This window comes from Neltuma alba, unplaced genomic scaffold (genome assembly GCF_004799145.2).
Source record: "Neltuma alba isolate B1F8T4 unplaced genomic scaffold, ASM479914v2 tig00013588_pilon, whole genome shotgun sequence".
NCBI classification, from domain to species: domain Eukaryota; kingdom Viridiplantae; phylum Streptophyta; class Magnoliopsida; order Fabales; family Fabaceae; genus Neltuma; species Neltuma alba.
Genome location: NW_021637785.1, coordinates 18,339 through 43,184, shown reverse-complemented (window position 1 = coordinate 43,184; position 24,846 = coordinate 18,339). Strand labels below are relative to the sequence as shown.

Genomic DNA, 24,846 nt, shown 5'->3' with positions numbered 1-24,846 from the left:
AAAAGGCGTTGGAGTCTCCTTCTTAGCTTCTTCATAATGTTATTGAGAATATTCTGTGCTTGCAACTTACAGAAATAAAACCTATATTCTTCAATCTGAACACACTGCTGCCGTGAGAGAGACATTAAATGACTCTTTGTCTCCATGTTTTATGTGAATTTCTCTTCAAATACACAAGTATAGTTAAGATTGCATAGAGAATCTAATTTGGTATAGTCCTAACCATATTTGTGTCCCAATGGAAGTCTGCCTAAAGTTGTTCCAAAGTTGTATTCTATGTTACCTTGCTGACTCTCTTCTTTGGGTCAAAATTGATCACATGTAACTATGCATGTTGCACTAACTTTACCCACACTAAAGCTATTAATTAAGTGTACCAACATACCAAAATTCAAATGCCTTATCTGACTTCTTCAGTTTTAACCATCTAGTGCTATTTCACCACACATTTGCTTTTGGAATCTCCCAGCTCAAATCTCAATGATACATCTACAACACAGGAGATTAAGGATTTACATTAAAGTTCTTTATTGGGAAAGAGGTCACTGAAACAGTCATAGATAATTGGGTCTCTGCCTCGCTCTTATTCTGGGGAAAACTTGACAGAACCAATCTGACATGCATGTGAGAATATCGTAGCCACTCATTCAAATGAGATTTTGCAGCCAATTAAGAATTTGAATGATGTCAATTTAGTTTGCCAAGTGATTGACACGTAGGCCCTTCCTGAAATTTATTATTCCTTGGGGAACAAGTACACTGGGCCTCCTTGATTCCCACATGCAGGAGATCACAGATGTACGCAGGTAATTAACAATTTATTCTCAAACCAAATTATGATTAAATCCCTAATTTAATGAATTACGATAGTAATCCTCCATTGATAGTCAACTTACGGAGGCGAGAAGGTTCTCAAATTGAATTGGTGAAAACGGAAGAGTAGGTCCCACTTATATCAACCCACTCATAATTTAAAGACTAGTGATCTTGGAATTGTGTTGCACGGGCAAAGAGATAGACTCACTGTTAGTGATATTAAGCCAAATAGTATTTTTTTCCTATTAAAATAAATAAACAATAATAAGATTAAATCATAATGGGACAATAAATACGCCATTTGAGATCTCGTGCATTTAATACCCATGAGATTAAACCGGGACAGCACTGTCCCTTTGCTTTGGCTCTGTTCTTCCCCTGTTTTATACAGAGTCCTTCCGTAATTTCTTTGCTTTTCTTTCTCTCTCTGTGCCTTACAAAAGACAAGTAGAAACCGAATTATATAAGGAAACAAACCCAGGACAGTTTTCAGAGTCTCCTAGTGCGTGTCTTCCTCTGACGAACCAAACATGTCGTCTACTCCTTCATCTTCCTCTAATGGGGTACTCTCTTCCATAACACTTCATATCCCTGCTCGCATCAAAAGGTTTCTCAAACCCAAAGCGACCCGAGTAAGCTCTGATCCATCTGATCAACTCGAAATATCAATTACCAAATCCGAGAGCAACATCGACAAGGTTGAGAATTGTGAATCAGCGAGGCAAGCTATGGAGAAACAGAGTTGTGAGGAGGAACAGTCTGTGATATCGTTGAAGAGTTGCGTGAAGAAGCTTCACTTTGGGAGCTGGGAAGAGAAGGAGATGACGGCGAAAGAGATTGAACGCCTAGCCAAAGAAGATGTCAGGGTAAGAAAGCTGATAACGGAGCTCTGAGTGGTGGTGCCGGAGCTGGTGTCAATGGTGGCGTCGGAGGTGGCTGGCCGGCAGCTAGCAGGGCTGAAGGCATTGGTCCAGCTCGCCCATGGAAGTTACAAGTACGTTTTGCGATTTTAGTTCTCTCCTGCTTCTATGATAAAACTTTCTGCTTTTGTTTGAGCTTTGGATTTCCTCAAGACTTCGTTATTTGATTCAAACAGGAAACAAGTAAATTTGATAGGAAATTGGTAAATTCAGTTGGTTGATTCTTTAGAAATTCTTTGATGTTATTGGTTGAGTTGATTCCCCTACGGAAAACATATTCTGCAGTATTCTTGTAGTATAAAGGTATCAAAGGAGGTACTAGTTTCTCAAAGCCTTTTCTCCTGAAATTTTTGAGGGGTTGAAGCTCTAACAACAATTGAATTGGAATCACGCAGAGAATGCATGAAGTTTTCTTCTCAAATTTGAACACACCTTTTTTTCCCAATATTGTTTGACATGTTGCTTTTTATAAGAGATATTTTGATGTTATTTCAAATTTGTTTGTTGATTTTTCATTTTATCCCTCTTTAATTACTCATATTGATCAAATTTTATTATTATTATATTTTTACATATTTGTTGTCTCCAATTAATTTTAACTAACATTTTGAAAACATAATGTGATTAATTATTTTTTGTAAAAAGGAACAGAGGGAGCATGAGATGGAAAATGAGAAAACATCCCGAAATCCCATTTTTCGAAATCAAAAAAGAAAAAAAAAAAAACAGTAAGACAGTGCGTATGAGGCTTCTTGCAATACATGCTGTAAAATTACGAGAGTTATCAAAGCAATCAAGGCTTGCATTAATGGCGTTAAATCCAAGAATACAAACGTGGCCAGTGTTTTCGGATCACCTTCCTAAACGTGCATATTCATTAAAATAACGTAATTATAATTAATTCTCCAAATTTGTGCTTCGTTGTCCACTATGTTGCTGGGTTGTAGGACGAGCTTACAAGGGAACAGTATCGCTACTGGGGAGACATTTTTGTCTTCACAATGTATAAACAACAGATTACTAAAATCCAGGATAGTTATTCAGATTCCGCCAATGTCTTCAGCCTCATTTTAAAAGTCTTATGTTGACGTGCACTTTCCAACACATATCTTTATTTGAGATCGTCATTGACTTCTTTATGCAAGAAGTGTTGATACTCTCTAGTTAGTTTGGCATTCTTATTTCTTTAATATGTAAATTACATCATCCCCACAAAAGAAAAGAAATAATGACGGCAGCAGACATTGAATAGTTGACTTCTTATGCTGACTCAGTACACATTAATTATTCAGTACAAGCTTTCAGCCTAACTTTGACAAAGCCTGAAGTATGGTTTGCTTCTTGTCCTAATTAAGTTTGTTCCTCTTTCAGAAACAAGGCTTTGATAGTGGAGGCAGGTATATTCTCCAAGCTGCCAAAGAGAGTTGACCTTGATGAATCAACAAGAAGGGAATGTGCAGAGCTGCTCTTATCATTGTCATCTCTAGCAAACAGCCAATTCCCTCTTGCTTCATTAGATTTTCTCCCATTCATTAAAGACATTCTGGAATCAGATCCAAATGTTGAAACCAAGCAATCATGCCTGGGTGCTTGTGCAACCTCTCAACCGTGTTAGAGAATGTAGGGCCTTTAGTTTCAGCTGGGGTTGTGCCTATCCTCTTAGAACTGTCCTCTATCAAAGAAAATTCAGAGAAAGCACTTGCTACTTTGGGAACTTGGTGGTGACCTTGATACTTTGGGGAACTTGGTGGTGACCTTGATGGGAAAAAAGGCAATAGAAATAGCTTAATGATGCCTGAGAGCTTGATAGAGATTTTGACATGGGAGGATAAACCAAAATGCCAGGAGTTGTCAGCTTACATTCTGATGATTCTAGCTCACCAGAGCTCATCACAAAGAAAGAAGATGGCACAAGCAGGGATTGTCCCTGTGCTACTTGAAGTAGCTCTGTTGGGAAGCCAATTAGCGCAGAAGAGAGCACTAAAGCTACTGCAATGGTTCAAGGATGAGAGGCAATCAAAGATGGGGCCACATTCTGGGCCACAAACACCAAGAATGGCGATGGGCTCACCAGTAGACCACATAGAAGCAAAAGAGGGCAAGAGAATGATGAAGAGCTTGGTGAAACAGAGTTTGCATAGGAACATGGAAATTATTACTGAGAGAGCCAGCACCTCCGGGGATCCAACTAGGTTGAAATCATTGGTTATCAGCACAAGTTCCAAGAGTTTGCCTTATTAAATGTGTCTCTCTTTTTTTTTTTTTTTTTTTGAGTGCCTTAATTTTTTCCTCTTTAATATTAGAATTCCCGGATCTGTGCTGTGCCTTCACCAGCAGCCATTGACGGGTCAGCAATTTACAGAATGATTGACAATGGAAGATATATCACATTTCTTCTTGCACATCTTCAGTTCATCTAGCGGCCATGTCTAAAGGAAAACTTAATATGTCATCCTTTTTAACAAGGCAAAAGACATGTCACTTAACCGCAAACCGAGCTTTCACGTTAGAACGAACATGGCCAATCTAGCACCGAGTTCCACGGCAGGAGTCACATGGCCCACATCTCATGACCAGTTCATACGATAACACTCCTCATTTTTCCCCCCAGAATAAGGCGCAAGCAGAATTTCACACTCCGGTCAAAAAAAAATAAAAGCAATTTCACATCCTCATCGATAATCTTTATGCCCAAACACAGACAGATCAAATTTCGATGATTTAGAGGGTCAAAGAGGGTCAACTCATGAAGTGTAACCTTGTACAAAAATGTATAACATGTAATATGGGCAATCCATTTTTAAAGTCAAGTATTCCTAGTTCACTCTAAAATCATTACAAAATCTCACGCTAGAGAACGATACAACACATGGCCCCGTCTACTGTACTAAGCAACTCGCGGCTACTGGCATCCTGAGTCCAAATCCCGAAAGACTACATGGGAATTTGATGTAGGCTGAATGACATCGGATCAAAACAGGACGCGGAAACCACCTCAAAAATCATTAGTTACAGCAGTAGTTAAGGCCGCCAATGAGGTTTAGCAGACATGAAAAGTTCAAGGAAATAACAAGCACTGTTAAACAAGCATTCCCCAAAATAAACTCAAAACAGCAATAATTAGTGCTTTTCCATGTTAATAGATCAGTAAATTTCACACTGAGCAGTTTTAAGCATGAAAGAACACCACAACACGAAATGCAAAAGGTATTTCCAGGGTAGTTAAAAGGAGGAATTCAACATGTTTAGAAATTAGAAATAGAGAGCCTGCCACAAGTAAAGAGAATTTACACAGCCAAAATCTTAATTCCAGGTGTTTGATAGCCATGCTCATTTCGATCAGAAGTTTTGCTCTATATTAAAAATAGCGGAAGCTTAGACTGTCCCAAACTACAAAACAGAATCTAAACAACTTGAAATGCACTAAATTTAAGTGATCAAACGATAAGAATCTAACTAAAAGAAAAGGCATGCATACTGAGACAAAAGATTAGAAAAGAATATAAAAATATTGCTCTTAGTGAAGCACATCAGACTCAGAAATAAAAACATAGCAGCCACATCGGGACTTAGGCATTGATCTATAGAAGCACGCTAAACAAACAGCCGGCTCAAAAGGAGGGTTGGCGCAGAATAATTAAGAAGACAGACGAGGAACATCCAAATATACAAAAGAATGTTGTTTATTCTTTAGCTGTGCACAAGAGAATGGAATCAATTCAGAGTTTTCCCAAAACAAAAATCTATCTTTTAGAAAGTTCATTCATGTCTTTTGCTTATCTGTTAACCTCTAACAGGGTGAAGATGTAATAGAATATTGTAATGCATAGCTGTCAAAATCATATACATGTACATTGCTCCAGAATAACGGGTAAAAATTGACAAAAGCCCAAAAACTTACTGTAAATGATGGACACATCCATCACACGAGTGACAGCACGACACTCCAGTAGAAAATTTTAACCAAGGTTTTTGATATCACTGGCAACATTTCAATATGGTATCAATAACTTTGAAGCTTGAAGCCGGCCGCATTTTTGACAAAGACTCATTAATAACTAGGGAGAGGGGAACTCTCTTAGAAAAATAGAGACAGTGTCACAGGCAATACCTGTTTAGCGGCAGAGGGATGAATGGAGTTAAAATGAGACTTTCAATACTAACAGGCTTTTACATACCCTGATTTTTTCTGCGCCAAGAAGAAGAAAGAAAGAAATAAAGAGAACAAGCAGTGCATAAGTCATTTGACCTGTGCAGATGGGAATGAGATTAAAATTTACCCGTCACAGGAAACAGCAGCTCAACAGCATGTTAAGGTCTCAAGGAATGAAGTGGTTCAACAGGAATAAGTATATATAAATAATTCGAATCACAAAGATGTGATTCTGCGAATTTTAATTAAATCAGCAATCTGTATTGTGCAAAAATCACACCAAATAGTGCAATTGTATTGTATATCCTCTGATACTAGCGAAGTTGATAAGGAAAAAGGTAGCACTTATTGTCCACGTGAACATGCTCATTCTTTCCTTTACCCTCATTAATTTTCATTCCTTTTTAAGCTTTGTGCCTCTTGAGGATCAAATGGGCTGAGCCTAACAATCAAGGGTACCAAATGAAATGTGGTTTTCCTTTAATGCAAGGACAATCAAAACATTATTCAACAGTTGAATAAACTGCTTGCATACAGCCCCTTGATGTCAGCTTGACTAAACTTGCATACTAAACAAGTTGATTCCAAATTATTAGACTCACAGGCTATTCGAGAACAAAATCAGCTCGTTTGGATTTTTCAAAATTCCAAAAATATAATTCATATCCATCTTAAGTTCATATAAATATATTTGTCACTTTTATGGTCAGAAAATACTGTCCTTGGCCGCAAAAATATGGTGTACTTCTTTTTTCTTAAGAATAAATTAAGATTTACCCCAAAAAAATAAATTCAACATAGACATTGCCATATCAAGTTTCAGCGAATTTTTAAACAAGTTTAAGTCTGAGTGCCAAATCAATAACAGACCTAAGACAATATGCATAGTCTCAAAAGGCTTGCCTCAACTGATTTACGCTCTCAAGACTCGAGAATTTAAAGATCGATTACAAGGATATTTCAAGAAATGCTCAAGAATACAAACCCCAGATAGTGAAACAAATGCTCAGTAGCCACATAATGACCAAAGATACAGAGTAAAATGATCAACGGCTAAAGATGCATCAAAGTTCAAGGTGAACACCTTTTTTTTTTTCAGGCAGGAAGCATAAGCACCTTTGTATCTATTGAATAATTTAAAACCCTATTTAGACGAAAATCATCTAATAAAACGTTCTACAAATCTTCATATGAATACTACATTCAAATACTAAGCAAACTCATGTAAGCTTTCACTAAAACCTATCACAAATAGGAACAACACATAGAAGCAGAGGTAGTGAAGCAGCAACAAATTCACAGCAGTCCATCTAATCAAAACCAAAGTATTCATTGTCTGGATTCACGAAATCAGCATAACCATTTAAAGCATAAGCGCCCAAGAAGCCATCACAAACCTGAATCAAACACCCATTCAAAACTCAAACCAGGAATTAACATTTTAAAAACTAAGGGCGAGCTATAAAAAGTAACAATTATTACTCAGAAGCATGTAGCAGAATCATCAAATAAATAAGCATAACGCTACATGTCATTTTGTCGTATCCACTTGAGTCTGAAGACTGTACTCTGTAGAACTAAATTTCCATATATAGCCATTATACAGATTATTCATATGTGCATGCAATTTCTAGAATTAAAAAATGAAAGAGAATAATTAGTCCTTCTGACAGAGCAACATAAACTCTCCTTTTGGAAAGCCAAATGAAAGAAAGATCTTAAGTTTAGTGGAAAGAAACAAATATTACTATTCATGAGAGGATTAGGTTCATCCAAATATCTGCGTGCATGAAGCGTTCGTGTGTGTGAAATTGTGCTGGGGCAGCAGAAGGAATCTGATCCATTCCTTTCCTTCCAAAACTCCATTAAGTCTCAAAAATTCTTTCTTCCTTTATCTTCTCTTATATTCCAAGTCCAATCATACAAAACCCCAAAGGAAAAAAGTCAATTAACCACACGATACTAATAGATTGGGAAATTGACAAATTGAAACCAAGGGTGCGAGTCATGCCAAAAAAGATAGGGTGCGTGCACACACGGAAGAACCAAAGAAGTCACCATCAAAACAATTTCACATACAAAGGAAATAATTAATATACATATTTTTCTTTCTACTCATCATATTTCATAAAAATTATGGTGCAGCTTCATGATCACAGATGGCCAGTTGATATTAAGCCTATACTCTATTTGTTATGATTCAAAAGGTAGAAAATCCTAAGATAGCACCAAAATGTCCCCATATCTTTAATAGCGAGCATTCAAAACTGGAGAGTAATAACAGTCGAAGATTTGTTTTGTGTACACCAATCGAAATAACAAAAGAAAAACATTTTTTGAACGAAACGATGAGGATTTAATAACAAAAATAAAGCAAAACTTTAAAGTTGCCAAGGTTAGGATGGTATACAAATAGAAGTTCAAAATGAAATTATGAAAACAAGAAAAAGCAAATCCATATAAAGGCAGGGATCGGTAGTTCTATTAACCAAAATAAAAAATAAAATAAAATAAAAAAAGCAAACCACATCAAGGGCACGTATTAAAGCAATAAACAACAATAATTGAAAAATCAAATGCAATATTACCTCAGTAGTATGGCGGCATGCCTTGGTACATTCCTCCTGGAGCCATCCTTGGCATTTGCATGGGCTGTTGATGCTGAGAGGGAACAGCAGATGAGGGCAAATTATAATGCGAACCATCTGGATATCCTCCGGTCGGCATTCCAGCAGAGGATGAAGGCAGCCTAGCGCCATAATCACCAGAAGTAGGCCCACTGAACTGAGAGCCACTATAAGCCCCTCCAATACCAGGACCGTACCCCCCACCGCTATTAGGAGTTAAGGTAGATGGAACCTGCGTCCCATACGGCGGCAATGAAGACTGCAATCCATAATTATTACTAGGCATAGCCATAGGGCCCTGATGCGCACCACCAAATCCCCCATATGAAGGGCCATGACCCCCATAGTTTGATCCCATCATAGGGCCAGGTAAAGATGGTTGCGGCTGTTGTGCTGCCATGCCATTACCTGGTAACCCAGCAGGGCCCTGGTTAGGAGCTCCTCCTGATTTCCCCTTTTTGTTATCCATGGCCAATTTACAAAGCACTTGATGCCCATCAATAGTCTTGACTGGCTCAACTAGAGACGCCCTAGCACCCTCCTCCGTTTTGTACACAAAGAACGCAAAACCTTTGGACTTTCCGTTAGCTTTGTCAAACCCAAGAGGCCCTTCTTCGATTTCCCCATAAGCCAAAAAGTAACTCAACAGCCTCTCCGACGAAATATCAAACGGTACATTGCCCACAAAAATTTTTCGGGCAGAAACATCACTTGCAGCTGCGGCAGCCGCATTAGTCCCTTGACTGGCCGACAATCCAGAAGCTGCAAGCTGGGTCACCGTCATTCTCCCGTCAATTTTCTTGCTGGGCTCTTTCAAAGCCAATATAGCACCATCAACGTGTTTAAACGTCACAAAGCCGTATCCTTTGGACTTCCCGGTCGTTTTGTCGAAGATAACAATCGCCTCATCGAGCACCCCAAAGGAGGAGAAAACACTGCTAAGTGTCTCCGTGGTGGTTTCCCCTGCAAGCCCCCGAACAAAGAGTTTCCGAAGGGTGGAATCACGGTCGGCGACGGAACGTATCGACTCAAGAACGTCAGGGTGATGAAGAGCAGCTGAAAGAAGCAGGTCGATAAGCTGTTCTTGATTGAAGGGTTGGAGGATCTTGCGGATGTCATCTGCGCCAAGCGGGGTTGTTGAGGGCACAGAATCGTCGATTCCGTTCTCCTCGGCTTTGCGCTTCTTGGAGAAATCCATGGCAAAAAGACTTCGGTCAGGTTTTGCAGATTAGGGATTCCTGTTTGGTAGGGAAGAATTTAGAGGATACCTTCAGCGTGGAGGGAAGAATATATAAACCCTAACACCCGATCGGCAAGGCGTGATTCGGGTCAGCCCGGTTATAAATTAAATTAAGACCAATAATCATCAGTTACCAATAATTAAAGTCATTTGTATTAGTACTACTATATCCATAATTTGTACTACCTCCTGTCTTAAATATAAAAATTAGTTAACTAATTTTAGTAAATAAAAAATAAATTAAATTAGTTATTTATAATAAATATGTACTACCTCCAGTCATAACCAGTTGACTAATTTGAGGAGATTAAGGAAAGAAGTTAAGTTAGTTATTTATAATAAATAGGTATTGCTTTTCCTAAAATATCCTCATTAATCAACTATATTGGCTAGGACTACAATTATTAGAAGAATTACCTTGAGAAAAAATACATAAATATGAGAGACAAAGTGGACTGGGGTCTTATATTTAGGACCAAAATAAAAGTCAAATAGGGTCTTATATAAGGACCGGGTAGTATTATTTTTCCTAAAATATTTTATAATCAAGTTTATTAGTTAAAACTACTATTATTAGAAGGATTATCTTTAAAAAAGATGAATAAATAAGAAAGATAAAATAAATTAGGATATTATATTTAGAATCAAAATAAAAATCAAACAAAATCTTATATTAAGAATAGAAATAGTATTTTAAAGCTGGTTTTTTTTTTTTTTTTGCCAACCGTATTCTAAAGATTCAAAGACTTGCGCCCCTTTTTTCTTTGAAAGTTGAAACGAATAACCAATATAGATAATGAATATAGAATTGCCTTTTTATTTTAAAAAAATATAGATAATAGTACAGCTATATCATTCCTCATATCATTTTTATAAGCTACTTAAATAAAAGATTCTTTCTTATATTATTTTGGAAAAACGATAGAAAAATAACATTTGAATTTCATAATGCCCAAATGGTATACTGAATTTAAAAAATCCTAATTTGGTCTCAAAAGACCAAATTGAGATTATCATGTTAAAAGAAAAGACTAAATTGTCCTTCATTTTATTTATTGTTTTTAAAATACCAAAACCTCCACTGGTCGGCTGGTCGGTCGCTAGAGCTCTGGCGACGGCAGTCATCGGAGCTCCGGCGACCGGCCGACAATTGGTCACTAGAACTCCGACAGTCAGAAACAATTTTTTGAAAATTTTTACAACTTCAGTGTAACGATTAACAACTTTTGCAATACTATTAACAACTTCAGTATAATAGTTAATAACACGTTTTCTGGGAAATTTAACAAGCTTCGGCGGTCGGAAACAATTTTTTTGAAAATTTTTACAACTTCAATATAACGATTAGCAACTTGTAACGCTATTAACAACATCAGTATAACAGTTAATAACAGATTTTCTGGAAAATTCAACAAGTTCCGGTGGCCGGAAACAATTTTTTTGAAAATTTTTACAATTTCAATATAACCGTCAACAACTTTTATAACGTTATTAACAATTTCAATATATCAGTTAACAACAGGTTTTTCAGGAAATTCAACAATTGGTTGCCGGAGCTCCGGCAACGGAAAACAATTTTTTTGAAAATTTTTACAACTTCAGTATAATAGTTAACAACTTTTGTATCTCTATTAACAATTTCAGTATAGAGGTTAACAACAGGTTTTTGAGTTTGTTAACGGTATTATTGAAGTTGTAAAATGCTACTTTTTGAATTTCTCTAAAAACCTGTTGTTAACTGCTATATCAAAGTTGTTAATAGAGTTACAAAAATTGTTAACTATTATATTAAAGTTGTAAAATTTTTTAAAAACAATAGTTGTTAAAGCTATGAAAATGCTATTTTTTTGAATTTGTAAGAAAACCTGTTGTTAAATGCTATCGAAATTGTTAATAGAGTTACGAAACTTGTTAATAGCATTACTGAAGCTGTAAAAATACTACTTTTTGTATTTCTCAAAAAACCTGTTGTTAATAGCGTTACAAAAGTTGTTAACCATTATATTGACATTGTAAAAAAATTTTTAAAAAAAATTGTTTCTGACTGTTGGAGCTTCGACGACCAATTGTTGAATTTCCCGAAAAACTGTTGTTAACTGCTATACTAAAGTTGTTAATAGCGTCACAAAAGTTGTTAACTGTTATACTGAAGTTGTAAAAATTTTCAAAATAATTGTTTCCGGCTGCTGGAGCTTGTTGAACTTCTCAGAAAACCTGTTGTTAACTCTTATACTGAAGTTGTTAATAGCGTTGCAAAAGTTGTTAACCATTATATTGAAGTTATACAAGTTTTCAAAAAAAAATTGCTTCCGGCCACCGAATTTTGTTGAATTTTTCAAAAAATTTATTATTAATTACTACACTAAAGTTGTTAATAGCGTTACAAAAGTTGTTAATCGTTATACTAAAGTTGTAAAATTTTTTAAAAAAATTGTTTCCAGTCACTGGAGCTTGTTGAATTTCTCAAAAAACTAGTTGTTAATTGCTATATTAAAATTGTTATTAGCGTTATAAAAGTTGTTAATCGTTATACTGAAATTGTAAAAATTTTTAAAAAAATTATTTCTAATCGTCAGAGCTCCGGTGACCAATTGTTGATCGGTCGCTGGAACTCTAGTGACTGCTGCCGCCGGAGTTCCGGCAGGCCAGTGGGGGATTTGGTATTTTAAAAACAATATATAGAATAAAGAGTAATTTGGTCATTTCTTTTAACATGATAATCCTAATTTGGTCTCTCGAGGCCAAATTAAGATTTCTCAAATTCAGTAGACCATTTGGGCATTATAGAATTCAAGTATCATTTTTCTGTCTTTTTCCCTAATATTTTATAAGGCATCATATGAGATATTTATTTAATATGTTTCATATTTTTTTGCATCCGCATGTATTAGAGCTCATTTATAAGTTGGTCTATGTTTTTCGATTATAACTCTCTTAACTTATCAAATGTTCGGTTTATTTTTATGCCTCTTATTATGGTCAAAATAATACTCCCTCCGTCTCTTATTATAAGATTAATTTTTTAAATAGGTTTGTTTTTTTTATAAGATTTTTTTGAGTTTGTCTAAGCATTTAATACATTATTATTTATTTTACTCCTAATTTAATATATTTAATACATTTTCTTTCTTTATTTATTTCACTATTACTCTATTACATTTATCCATTTATATATAGGGTTATATTTCAAAAAAAAACTGTATTTACTACATATTAATTACTTTTAACTAATTTTAATTGTTTTCTTAAACCGCACAATTTAGTTAAAAAGATATTACAACAGAGTAGTAAAAGTAACTTACAATAATAACCCAAAAATCCTTGTGAATCACGTGGGGAGCAAAGATTACCCCAGAAATCCTTGTCTAATTTCTTAAGGAAAATTAGTTCACAATTAATTTTTAGGATTAATATAATTTTTAGTTTCTGAAATTTGACTCTAATTTTTATTTTAATTTAACAATTTAAAACAAATATTTTTAGTTTTTATTTTAATTTAAAATTTTGAAACAAATAGTTTTAGTTTCTAAAATTTAAATGGTTAGTCTTGTTGTAAGAATTAAAAAAATTAAACCAGACTAACATAAAATTAAATTTAAAATGCTAAAATATTGGTTTAAAATTTAAGAACTAAACGCATTTTAAAATTAAGACTGCTCATTTCAAATTTTACCAAGCAAAATTAAAAAGAAGTGATCGAATTTAAACACGAAATATAGCACTAGTATCCTGTCGGTAGGAAAATTTATTGGAAAACCAGGTAAATAACGCAGACGCAATGACGGATGTGGAGTCCGAGGTACAAACATTAACGGAAGGATAAGGAAAAAGGCAGCTCACAGTGTCAGTGAAACTAAAATCGGTTTGCCGAAGACGCGGGAATATGGCCGACAGTTGGTTGGGTCCCACATGGTGGAAGACCTTCCCCTTCCCGTACCCCAGACTACCTTCCTCGTCTTCTCCCACTTCTACCTTTTCCTCAGCTATGGCTTCATTTCCTTCCCAGCATCGCCAGTGTCGTTGTTCCTCGGATGCTAACCCTACTCACCCGCAACCCGCATTGCTCGTATTTTCGGGTACCTGATAGTTTCATTCGCTCAATACCGTCTGTTTTCTTGTCTTCTTTTATTGTGTTGATGTGGAAATCTAAGCGCTTTTCGGAGTTCGATGCGTAGGTGGGACGGCGTTCAATGGCGTGGCGGAAGAGCTTAAGAACTTCACCACTCGTGTGGCTCATGTTCTCCCCGTTTCTGATGATGGTGGAAGTACGGCTGAAATTGTCCGTGTCCTTGGTAACTATTTTTACTTCTCGCAAGATCATTTGATGGTGAATGTCTGCGAAATTTTGATCTTATCTTCCCGGGGGCTTGCCGGTGGATATTTGGCTTTGAGAAAATTTGTTATTTTTGAGCTTACTGGAAATAGAAATTAGAAATATGATTCCATGATGGGATAATTTACAGGTGGTCCTGCTGTTGGGGACATACGATCCAGGTGTCTGAGATTGTCTAATCGAAGTACGGCGGAGGCTCTTGCAATTCGCAGATTGCTTGGTCATCGTCTATCACTTGATCCACATCACGCTAAATCAGAATGGTACCCCTTTATTGATGCCGTGAAAAGCCTCCTTCCTGCTGTGAATAATATTTTTTTTCTTCGGCAAAATCAGAGTGGTGCCACTTTAATGTTACATCTATTATATTTCCATGCTCACAATTCTATACTCATTGGAGCTGTCATTCAGATTTACTCCGATGTAATACTTGAAATATAAATAATAGGTTTTCCCAATTGGTGTTGGTATGTAAAAAAACAAAACTTGGAATATAAATCTTGATCCTTTCAGAAATATGTTTCAGAATTCAAGCTAAAAAGAAAAGGCTGAAATAGTTGTATTTGCATAGCTCAAGGCCTTATCACTTTATAACTTCTGGCTTGAGAGGATGTCAGTCTTAGTCTAATTCCCTATAGTCAACAAATCTCTGACATTTTCATCTCTCCCTTCCTCCACTTTTGCTGCAATTATATAACGTCTTAGTATATCATCTTCTTCTTCAATCATTTGTGTTTATTTGTATGAGTCATTGATTATTGCTGTCTGTCTTTCCTCTAGTTTTGATGGAACTATAACTACTAACTTGTGCTTTCTATCTATGGGACGTGATCCCTTGTGCCAACTGGTCATATGTCTTAATTTAATGGGGAAAATTATTTTCAATGTTTTCTTCACTCCCCTTGTGTGATTTGCTATACGTTATTGTTGTGTAATACTCTTGGTTTAGCAGTTCGCTGAGTTTCATATTGTAGGTACTCTATTGTGGAGGGTGATCACTCTCTATGGAAAGGTGTGTCAAAACCCTACAGGGAGACTATTCGTGCCTTTCTGGCCTATTTCCAGAATCAGGTGACCTCTGTGTGCAAACTGATGCTTTTTTATTGGATTTCTCATTCTGTCAATAAACAACCTTTTTTCATAATTATTTTTTTTTCTCTTTTCTCTGGCTATTAGCGAAATACTGCGTACATATAATTTCTTTCTAGATGATGAACTCTCGATTCACATTGTCAATTTCAACCTCTTTTTCTCCATGATTTTTTTTTAAAATTTTTTGTTAGCAAGGGGCTACTGTTTCTCTGAGTTTTTCTAATTATTTATCACTACAAATATTATTTTTATCAATAATGCTATCTTTCTAGTATTTTGCCCTTTAGTATGCTGTCATTTTCGTCATCACCATCATAATGTTGTTGCTATAAATATTGCTACTACTTTTCCTATTATCGTTTTTCCAAGTTGCTTGCCTCTTTTATGCTCTTTCAATATTTTGGCATAACACATGGCCTTTCTTTGTCTTTGTACAGATTATTCGCCGATCCGATGAATCATTTTGTTTCAGCAATGGCAGGTCTTTTATCTGTTACTTCATCCTGATTTTAGTTTAATAGAGTGAATTTAAGGGTCTAATTGTTTAACAACTTTACTGACATCTTATAAACCTTGCAGCATTGGGAATTTCTTTTTTGCAGGAGCACGCATATTTTTTCAGTCCTTGGATGCTGCAATATTTCTGTTTTCGCGTGTATCAGAGATTCCTTCTGATAGCCTGGTCTTACCAGTGATTTCAACCAATGATAGGCTTACATTAGGATGTGAATTATGGGTATGGTTGATGGTTCTATAACTGATTAACATTGTAACCATGATATGGTTCCATGGAGTTAGTATTCTAGGTGTATATTTATGTTTCATTATAAAAGCAATTGATCTAAAATTTCTCAATGGTGAGTTTCACTCCTTTTTTAATCCAGTACATCATCTCACAACTTGTTTCAATCTTATTATAGGACGGTACCATTATACGGGGACAAAATGAAATTTCTCATCCGACCAGTGGATCCATGGAGCCTGTTAAAAAGGTGTGTTAGTGTCTTATCTGTGATAAGATGCTAACACTTACTGTCTTACAGCATCTTGGTTGAACTTCTTTTGGTAGAAAGGGAGCTTTGCTGAAATATATTATATATATTATCCAGCCGCTGATTGACTTCTATCACCAATAATTTCTTTCTCTATAAGTAAAATTATGAAGTTTTTGTATTCTGCTACTGGTTCTTGGCATTTGTATTGGATGCTTCTAATCTGTTGAAGTTTTATACATTCATGGACAGGAAAACTCTTCAACTCCAGCTCTTCCTTCAAGAATAAAGCGGGTGTTCTACATGTCAAGTGAAGGGAAAAATTTGCTTCATGAGGTTAACGGCTTGTCTTGTCTAAGCATCTGCAATGTCATATAGGAGCTTGATGTGAATGATTCTTCTTCTTGTTTTTTTTTTTTTCAAAATATGCATTGCTCTATAGAATGGGAATAGAAGTAAACTCAAAAGGATAGATAGATGATGCAAGCATAGAATCATTTATCTTATTTTTTGCATGGACAATTATCAAATATTCTTGTATTGCATATTATGTGAGTAATATTAATAAAGTATCTATTTTATCTTGGGTGATGGAAGGAGACTTTTATTTTGGTTATTATTGGTGATCAGCTTCATTACTTGGTAACATCTTCTGTACAATTTCATTTTTGGCCACTTGTTATGTTTGGGTTTGGTTTGGTTTGGTTTTAATCTAACCGAGCCTTTAAAAAAAAAAAAAAAAAAAAGCCAATTTGAGGAAATTGGTTTGGATATGGGGAAAAAAAATTTGATTTGGACCTCCTCAATTTTTCATTGTAGTCAATTTGTTTTTGTTCTGAATGTAACTACTGGTTTTTAACTATTACTTCCTTTACTCTTATTTTTAAATAGGTCTTTCCTGCTGCTAATCCTGCTGTGCTAGAGCAGTTGAATAATGTGGATTGCATTGTCTATGCTATGGGTTCCCTTTTTACTTCGATCTGCCCTTCATTGGTAAGGTCCTTGCTATCAGTATATATGTTGTGCAGTTATACGGTATTTCTTCTCGATGAAGTGACATGGTTACCTACTGATTCATTTCATTTGAAACGGTCCTGATTTTGTGTCTTCTAGTTCCAACGCAATATTTTTGTATTATTTTGATATATTGTAAAATTAATTGATATTCTCTGTGATCATTAAATCTTGATATGAGTTGTGTCTGATGCTTATCTACTGAGTAGAGCAATATTTTATTTGCTACAGGAACTTTAGTATTTGTGAGAATCAATGCACCATAGCTGTATGCAAATAATTTTAGTGGGATGGTTTAAGCTCTTCAAGGATAGGGTTTCAGTTGCTAATGGACTTCTATCACGAGACAGTGAAATCACACTTTAAATGCACAAGAGGGAGAAGTGATTGTGAACCAAATCATATGGATTTCTCCCGTAAATAAAAGGGTAGGGTGATTACCAACTTAGGTACAGAAAAGTAGAATGATACTTTTCGAACAATTGGATGGTGTTGCAAAATGATAATGATTGAACCTATGTTTTCTCCCTCAAAACTTTCTCCCTATTTTAAAATTTAACTTGCTGAGTGGTAATGATAGAAACTCGTCCCCCCTGAAAGTTTCCTCCCCTTGTAAAACTCAATATGCTAAATCTTAAACCAATGGATGTTTTTGCATATTTTACTGACTGTATTTAGCTGCTAGCATGGTGTTTAGATTTATAAAGTAAAAGAATAATGTCAATTTGCTGAGGCAGTTAAGACTAAAATTCTTGTCTTCCCAGATGGTTGATAATTATACATTTCAGTAACTGCAGATCTTTATATGCATTTGCAAAGAGAAATTAATTGTCCTATTGCATTGAGCCATAATTTGACTTCTTAGTTTGTTAAGAGCATAATTTCATCGTAAACAAAGAAGAAGAAAGTCTCAGCTGACTTCACATCAAATGATGTGGAACGTTCTACTATTTTGTGGGAGTTGGAGGCACTTTCTTGCATTAATCATACACATGTACTAAAGAGTTGGCTGTCATACCCAATCTGATTTTACTAGATTAACTTACTTTCCAGCTCTCTGAGAAAATCGTTTTGATCTTATTTTATTACAGCTAATTTGTAATTTTATGGAAGCAACATTTTTTCTTAAGGCAATTAAATTGTACCATTAGATGGTACTGACTCCCATAATTTTGTAGGTATTGCTGGGAATTGGAGAGATCATATCTTCAAGATCCTGTCTAAAGGTATTTTTGTGATCTTTTCCTAAGCTCATTGGCAAGAGTGATGATGAGGTTGGGGTCTCCATAAGATGCACTTTTTATTCATCTTTTCACTGGAAAACAATCACCCGGACTGTAACTCATTCAAAGTGGCCCAACCTTGGTATAACTGCGCTGTTTGATTGAGGGCAAAGTGGGCATAGGTTGATTTCCTTTGATATGGTTGCAAGTCCCAAGTCCCATAACATTTAACTTTTCAATATGATGAAACCCAAGATTTTAAGTTCTGTCCGTCATATGGTATGAGCGCACTGTTACAATCAATTCAACTACAGTTGTAGTGAAGCACGCGTCTCTTCGCTAGATAGATAAAACTCTATTTTATTTGATGGAAATTAATGTGTGTGTGTGTGTTCTTGTTTACTTCCATGGCATTATCCAAGCTCTTTCCTTACTGGAACTTGGACTGCACTGTGCCTTGTTTTGGCGACTTAATGGTGGATTAGATTTGTGTCTCGCTCATTGAAATCTCCGTGACTTGCCAGTTTGTTAATAATAATTTGAGGAAAAAAGTTGACAGGTGCTTATGTTAAATGGCTCACGTGACCGGGAGACAAGTGATTTTTCAGCTTCATGCTTTGTAACTGCCATTACGGATGCTCTCAATCGAACATATGGAGATCCCTGTAATCGCTTACAGAACCTGGCAAGTATCGAAATTCCTTCATCAGCAAATTACCTGTAGCCAATATAACTGACTTCGTCCGGAGAGCCAGTATTTAATCATTGGGACTATTTTTTCTTAACTAAAGAAATCCCATAAAACTTGAATTCACAGAGTTAGTTGATTTGACTGTTTTTGGCTACTCTAGGGACACGTGTCATCTATGTAGTATGGGCATTTCTTATACTTCACAGCTCTACTCTTCTTGACGCAATTTTTTCTTTAATTAAAAAATTTTTGTGCAGCCTGGACAGTATATCAATACCCTCTTGGTTCCAAGAGACGGTGAAATTCCAGTTGATAAAGAATGTCTGGCTTCCCAAGGAATACGTGAGGTGGTATGTTGATTTGTAATTCAAAGTAATTGTGACCGAGAGAAGAAATTATCTTCTTTCCTGAGATCTCAATTTAGGCCAGTTGTTTTCAAACTTCAATGGACAAATTCAAAGAAAGAGCTTGCATATTTTTAGGTTGTATTTGACATGTTGAACTATCAAAATGACATTTTTAGGTTGTATTTGACATGTTGAACTATCAAAATGACTTGAGATGTGTTTGGGTGTCCGTTTTCTATGAACCGGACGTTTCCCAAATCCGACAGTAGGTTTTGGGTGTCCAAAAGGACAACCGACACACACTCAGTGCAGGAATTATGGCAAGGACTTGCTCAGCGACTTTTTTACACTATAGGACCATATAACCACCAAATATGGTTACCCAGTTTCAAATGTTAGACTGAATAACCACAATGGCGATTGGTCCATATGAGTAAAAACTTAACTGGTGGGTCCTTATTCACAATTTTTTCCATGTGAAATTGGTTTTCACAAAAGCTTCATTTTAAGGTGTTTCTCCGGTGTTTTGTCATTTCAACAATTGATGAACGTCAAAATTGTAATCATATTACTATGTGCGCTTTGTGATGCAAGATCATTGCCTTAATTAAATGTTTATCTCGCATTTGTTATTTCTGCAGATAGTTGTTGATTCGATACGTGATCCTAATGTCGGTGTGATATATGACCCCAAATCATTGATACAAGCTCTTGCTGATCTAATAGGCAGATATATGAAGTCTCAGGTTACTCTGGGGCAAGCCAAATCTTTTGCCACGTGACCGTCGAATCAAGTCTTAAAGTGGTTCACTGTTCCCAAGGTTAGAAAAAGTATCTGATAAACAGCAAATTTTCCATGGCGCAGCTTCTATCTTTCTGCTGATGTTGAATTATGGCAGTCTTAATTTCAGGTAATTCATCCTAAAACTATAATTGAATCATTTGTGATTCTCAGTTCAAAATATATGAATCCTTGATTATGAGGAATCTTATGTTGGTACTAATTCTTTTTTCGCTCATCAAATTCCAGGTGATTCTCTCTGTTCTCAGTCAAGAGGCTGCTGATGGCTCTCAAAAAATGGCTACTGTGAATTGTATCTGTTAATTTGATCGTTAACTATTGAAAAAGTGTCTGTTTTACTCTCTGTACATATCTAATATCTTGTACACAATTATGAGCTTTCGGTTGGTCTTAGTATTTACCTTTCTTCTTTCTTCTTCCTTGTATTATGTTTCCTTTTTCCCAATTTCTCCCCTGACTTGCATCCACCGTTGGTTGGCTTGGTACTTTGGGATCACACAAAGGACTCTTTTTTCAACCATTATACTCCTCCGGTCCTTATTATAAGACCCCATTTGACTTTTTATTTGGTCCTAATTATAAGACCCCAATCCATTTTGTCTCTTATATTTATGTATTTTTTTCCAAAATAATCCTTCTAATAATGATAGTTTTAGCCAATATACTTAATTAGTAAGGATATTTTAGGAATGATAACACTTATTTATTATAAATAACCAACTTAACTCACTTCCTTAATCTCCTCAAATAAGTCAATTGGGTCTTATAATTAGGACCGGAGGAGTATCAATGTTTGAATGGTTCAAATTTGTTCTTTTATAAAATTATTATCACAATGTTAATTTATAAATTTCAAATACGAATAACAAAAAAACCTTTTTGGCTATAAATAAATAATAAAAATCATCTTCGTTTTAATCTTTCCGTCATATTACATCTTTGGGGGAAAAAATAAAAACTTTAATGTTTTTTAAAAATTTAATACTCCTCCGGTCCTTAATATAAGACCCATTTAATTAATTTGATTAGATTAAGGAAGTTAGGTAAGTTAGTTAATTATAAAAAAAGTGACATTTTTCCTAAAACACCATAATCATCTCTCTTAATACTCCTCTCCCTCTTCTACTTGATTATAATTGATGGAGTATCTATAGGGGTAATTTAGAGAAAATTGATAAATATGAAAAATGAGTCTTATATTTAGGACCAAAACCAACTCAAGAATTGGATCCTATATTAAGGACCGGAGGAGTATCATTCTTCTAAAATGAGATTTCTTTTTTCTAAAATATAGGTATCATACTATTGGAGGTAATTCTATTCGAAGTACTGTCAGGTATTAAATGTAGACACCTCTCTTAACTGGGATTAAAATAAGATTTTTAACAAAGAAGAAAGAAAAGAATCTTTTGAAAAGGAAAAACACAATTCTGCTGTGGGTTTAGAGTTTCGTATGGGGCGAAAAACATATTGCGGTTTCGACCTCTGGCCCAAAAAAGAAACTACAGATTGGATAAGATATTTCAGCATCTTTCCGGCACCCAACTTTTGCTTCTTTGGCAGGAGAGTAGCAAACTAGGAGAGGCTTCTCGCTGCAATCACTTCCTTACATCTGAGCGGCAATTGTGAAGAAAGATTCGGTAAGGAACGCAGAGGAAGCAATGCCATTGAAAAATTAAGAGTGAGATTGAGAAAGAGAGAAGGAGACGCAGAGGAGAGAGGAAGCAAGAGAGGGATTGATACACAGAGAGAGAGAGAGCAAAAACCAGGGGGAAAATATCTTGCTATGGGTTATTGGATTGGGTTTTGCCAGAGTTAGATATTGATTCTACTCCATGTCTTAATCGTCACGCCCTGCGCTATACATGTTTGTTGAATTGTCTCAATGGCTTTGTCTTCGTTGCCCTGTCATCCTTTGTCTCTCCCTGTTACCAATTACCGCTCAAAACCTACCCTTTTCTCTTTCAAACGACTAACCTTCGATTTCTTCGTGCCTTTTTGTTCCACTTCTAGCTCGTCAGCTACACTCACTTCCTCCCCAGTACAACAGCTCCCTTCTGATTTTTCACCCTCACAACTCTTGGATCTCCTTCGTCGCCAAAAAGATGAATCCTCAGCGCTTCGCATATTCGAATGGGCCTCAAAACAACCCAATTTCGTACCCGTTTCATCCATATACGAGGAAATCCTTCAAAAGCTTGGGAAAGTGGGGTCTTTTGATTCCATGATGCTAGTGTTAAAAGAAATGAAGTCTGCAGGTTGCGTTGTTGATACTGGTATTTTCCTTATTTTCATTGAGAGCTACGCGAATTTTCAGTTATATGAAGAAATTGACGCTATCCTCCGAGTAATGGAAGATGAATTTGGACTGAAACCTGACACACATTTCTATAATTTCTTGCTGAATGTCCTTGTCGATGGCAACAAGCTTAAACTTGTTGAAACAATTCATTCAAAGATGGTTAATAGTGGAATTCAGCCGGATGTTTCAACCTTCAATATCTTGATAAAAGCTCTCTGTAAAGCCCATCAGTTAAGACCTGCCAATTTGATGTTGGAAGAGATGCCAAGTTATGGGTTGTCACCGGATGAGAAAACATTCACAACATTAATGCAAGGTTTTATTGAGGAAGGTGACATGAAGGGCGCGTTAAGGATAAAAGAGCGGATGGTAGAATGTGGGTGTCTGCTGACCAACGTGTCTGTTAACGTTTTGGTGAGTGGGTTTTGCAAAGAAGGTCAAGTTGAGGAAGCCCTGAGTTTCATTCAAGACGTATCGGATGAGGGATTTTACCCTGATCAAGTTACTTTTAATGCTTTGATGAATGGGTTGTGTAGAAGAGGGCATGTCAATCATGCTCTCGAAATCATGGATGTTATGCTTGAAAAGGGATTTGATCCGGACGTCTATAGCTACAACTCCTTGATCTCTGGATTATGTAAATTAGGAGAAATTGATGAGGCAGTTGAAATTCTGCATCAGATGATTTCGAGGGATTGTTCCCCAAACACTGTTACTTATAACACGCTAATTAACACCTTGTGTAAGGAGAACCATGTTGAGGCAGCAGCTGAACTTGCTCATGTTCTTACCAGTAAGGGTATATTACCTGATGTTTGTACATTTAATTCTTTAATACAAGGTCTCTGCTTGACTGGTAACCGTGAAATTGCAATGGAACTATTTGAGGAAATGAAGAAGAAAGGATGTCGACCTGATGAGTTTACATACAGCATACTGATTGATAGCCTCTGTACGAGAAGGAAACTTGAAGAAGCTTTAAACCTGCTGAAGGAAATGGAGTCAAGTGGCTGTGCCCGTAACGTTGTGGTATACAATACTTTGATAGATGGTTTGTGCAAAAATAAAAGAATTGAAGAAGCAGAGGAAATCTTTGATCAGATGGAACTCCAAGGGGTGTCAAGAAATTCAGTAACCTATAACACCCTCATAGATGGTCTCTGTAAAAGCAGAAGAGTGGAGGAAGCTGCTCAGCTTATGGATCAAATGATCATGGAAGGATTAAAGCCTGATAAGTTTACCTATAATTCATTGCTTACATACTTCTGCCGGGGTGGAGATATAAAGAAGGCAGCTGATATAGTGCAAGCTATGACTTCAAATGGCTGTGAACCAGACATTGTTACCTATGGGACCCTTATTGGGGGACTATGTAAGGCTGGCAGAACAGAGGTTGCAAGTAAGCTCCTCAGATCTATCCAGATGAAAGGCATGGTCTTGACTCCACATGCTTATAACCCTGTAATCCAAGCTCTCTTTAAAAGAAAAAGAACAAAAGAGGCCATGAGGCTTTTCAGAGAAATGATAGAGAAGGCTCATCCACCAGATGCTGTAACATATAAGATTGTTTTCCGTGGCCTCTGTAATGGTGGAGGGCCAATTCAAGAAGCTGTTGATTTTACAGTTGAGATGTTGGAGGAGGGACTCCTGCCAGAGTTCTCATCGTTTGTCTTCTTAGCAGAAGGGCTTTGTTCTTTATCCATGGAAGACACTCTTACTAAACTCATTAATATGGTCATGGAGAAAGCAAAATTCTCAGCAAATGAAATATCTATGATCAGAGGCTTCCTCAAGATCCAGAAATTTAGAGATGCATTGGCCACTTTGGGCGGTATCTTGGATACACGAACGGCCAGGAGATTTTAGTGGTGAAAAGTTTGGGTGTAAATTATATGTGCGATGATGTTCTGAAGCGTATGCTGAGAAAGCCCCTCGTTGCATTTCACAAGGATGCTGAAGGCAAAGTTCGAGACCGAGAAAAGTTTGTTTGCCCGGGAATCAACACATTACAGAACCCTTGGCTTTCTTCTTGCTGTCCATATTTGTGAGAACCTCTATCCAGCCTCAGTAAAATGCAAAAAGTGAAGACCGGCGATCACTGAAATGTCCTCTGAATTTAGAGATACAAGAAAGGAATTCACCCACTTCTGGAGGCTTCTTATACGGGACTGAGTTACGGTTTTGTATTGACTTGGAGGTGCTGGATAAGATTCCAGTTGGTCTTGAATTCGTATTACGGTTGAATACTGTAAGCGGTTGACCTGAGTTGTAGAATTTTTCCTTTCACCAATATT

The 24,846-nt window shown here is 36.2% G+C and overlaps 3 protein-coding genes and 1 pseudogene across 5 annotated transcripts; 3 read left to right on the top strand and 1 right to left on the bottom strand.

Annotated features, from left to right (window-relative positions):
• The first annotated feature begins 1,201 nt into the window (after positions 1 to 1,201).
• On the top strand, positions 1,202 to 4,005 carry LOC114738376 (U-box domain-containing protein 7-like; annotated as a pseudogene).
• Positions 4,006 to 5,823: 1,818 nt separating this feature from the next.
• LOC114738374 (UBP1-associated protein 2C-like) lies at positions 5,824 to 9,772 on the bottom strand. Of its 2 annotated transcripts, none has more exons than XM_028926408.1 (2): positions 8,478 to 9,772; positions 5,824 to 5,925 (listed from the first exon to the last, which is right to left on the bottom strand). In XM_028926408.1, the coding sequence occupies exon 1, from the start codon at positions 9,712 to 9,714 to the stop codon at positions 8,479 to 8,481; it is 1,236 nt and encodes a 411-aa protein (XP_028782241.1). In that variant the 5' UTR covers positions 9,715 to 9,772; the 3' UTR covers positions 5,824 to 5,925; position 8,478. The 2 variants fall into 2 exon arrangements, with proteins under 2 accessions (XP_028782241.1, XP_028782240.1); XM_028926407.1 differs by lacking the exon at positions 5,824 to 5,925 and adding an exon at positions 6,775 to 7,286.
• Positions 9,773 to 13,591: 3,819 nt separating this feature from the next.
• On the top strand, positions 13,592 to 20,615 carry LOC114738373 (uncharacterized protein YNL011C). 2 transcript variants are annotated; one of them, XM_028926406.1, is made up of 14 exons: positions 13,592 to 13,832; positions 13,932 to 14,048; positions 14,220 to 14,352; positions 15,064 to 15,160; positions 15,619 to 15,662; positions 15,761 to 15,917; positions 16,102 to 16,173; positions 16,426 to 16,509; positions 17,065 to 17,166; positions 18,366 to 18,413; positions 18,970 to 19,095; positions 19,359 to 19,448; positions 20,090 to 20,359; positions 20,479 to 20,615. In XM_028926406.1, exons 1-13 carry the CDS (start codon positions 13,640 to 13,642, stop codon positions 20,228 to 20,230), a joined length of 1,404 nt encoding a protein of 467 aa, XP_028782239.1. In that variant the 5' UTR covers positions 13,592 to 13,639; the 3' UTR covers positions 20,231 to 20,359; positions 20,479 to 20,615. The 2 variants fall into 2 exon arrangements, with proteins under 2 accessions (XP_028782239.1, XP_028782238.1); XM_028926405.1 differs by having other exon boundaries at positions 19,359 to 19,451.
• Positions 20,616 to 21,778: 1,163 nt separating this feature from the next.
• On the top strand, positions 21,779 to 24,574 carry LOC114738372 (pentatricopeptide repeat-containing protein At3g53700, chloroplastic-like). The gene has a single exon (XM_028926403.1). The coding sequence runs from the start codon at positions 22,136 to 22,138 to the stop codon at positions 24,416 to 24,418; it is 2,283 nt and encodes a 760-aa protein (XP_028782236.1). The 5' UTR covers positions 21,779 to 22,135; the 3' UTR covers positions 24,419 to 24,574.
• Positions 24,575 to 24,846: the final 272 nt, after the last annotated feature.

Coding starts and splice junctions, on each gene's coding strand:
- LOC114738374 (XM_028926408.1), bottom strand. CDS start 9,714: ATGGATTTCTCCAAGAAGCGCAAAGCCGAGGAGAACGGAATCGACGAT.
- LOC114738373 (XM_028926405.1), top strand. CDS start 13,640: ATGGCCGACAGTTGGTTGGGTCCCACATGGTGGAAGACCTTCCCCTTC. Junction 16,174..16,425: donor CCATGGAGCCTGTTAAAAAG/GTGTGTTAGTGT, acceptor ATTCATGGACAG/GAAAACTCTTCAACTCCAGC. Junction 19,452..20,089: donor CCCAAGGAATACGTGAGGTG/GTATGTTGATTT, acceptor TTATTTCTGCAG/ATAGTTGTTGATTCGATACG.
- LOC114738372 (XM_028926403.1), top strand. CDS start 22,136: ATGGCTTTGTCTTCGTTGCCCTGTCATCCTTTGTCTCTCCCTGTTACC.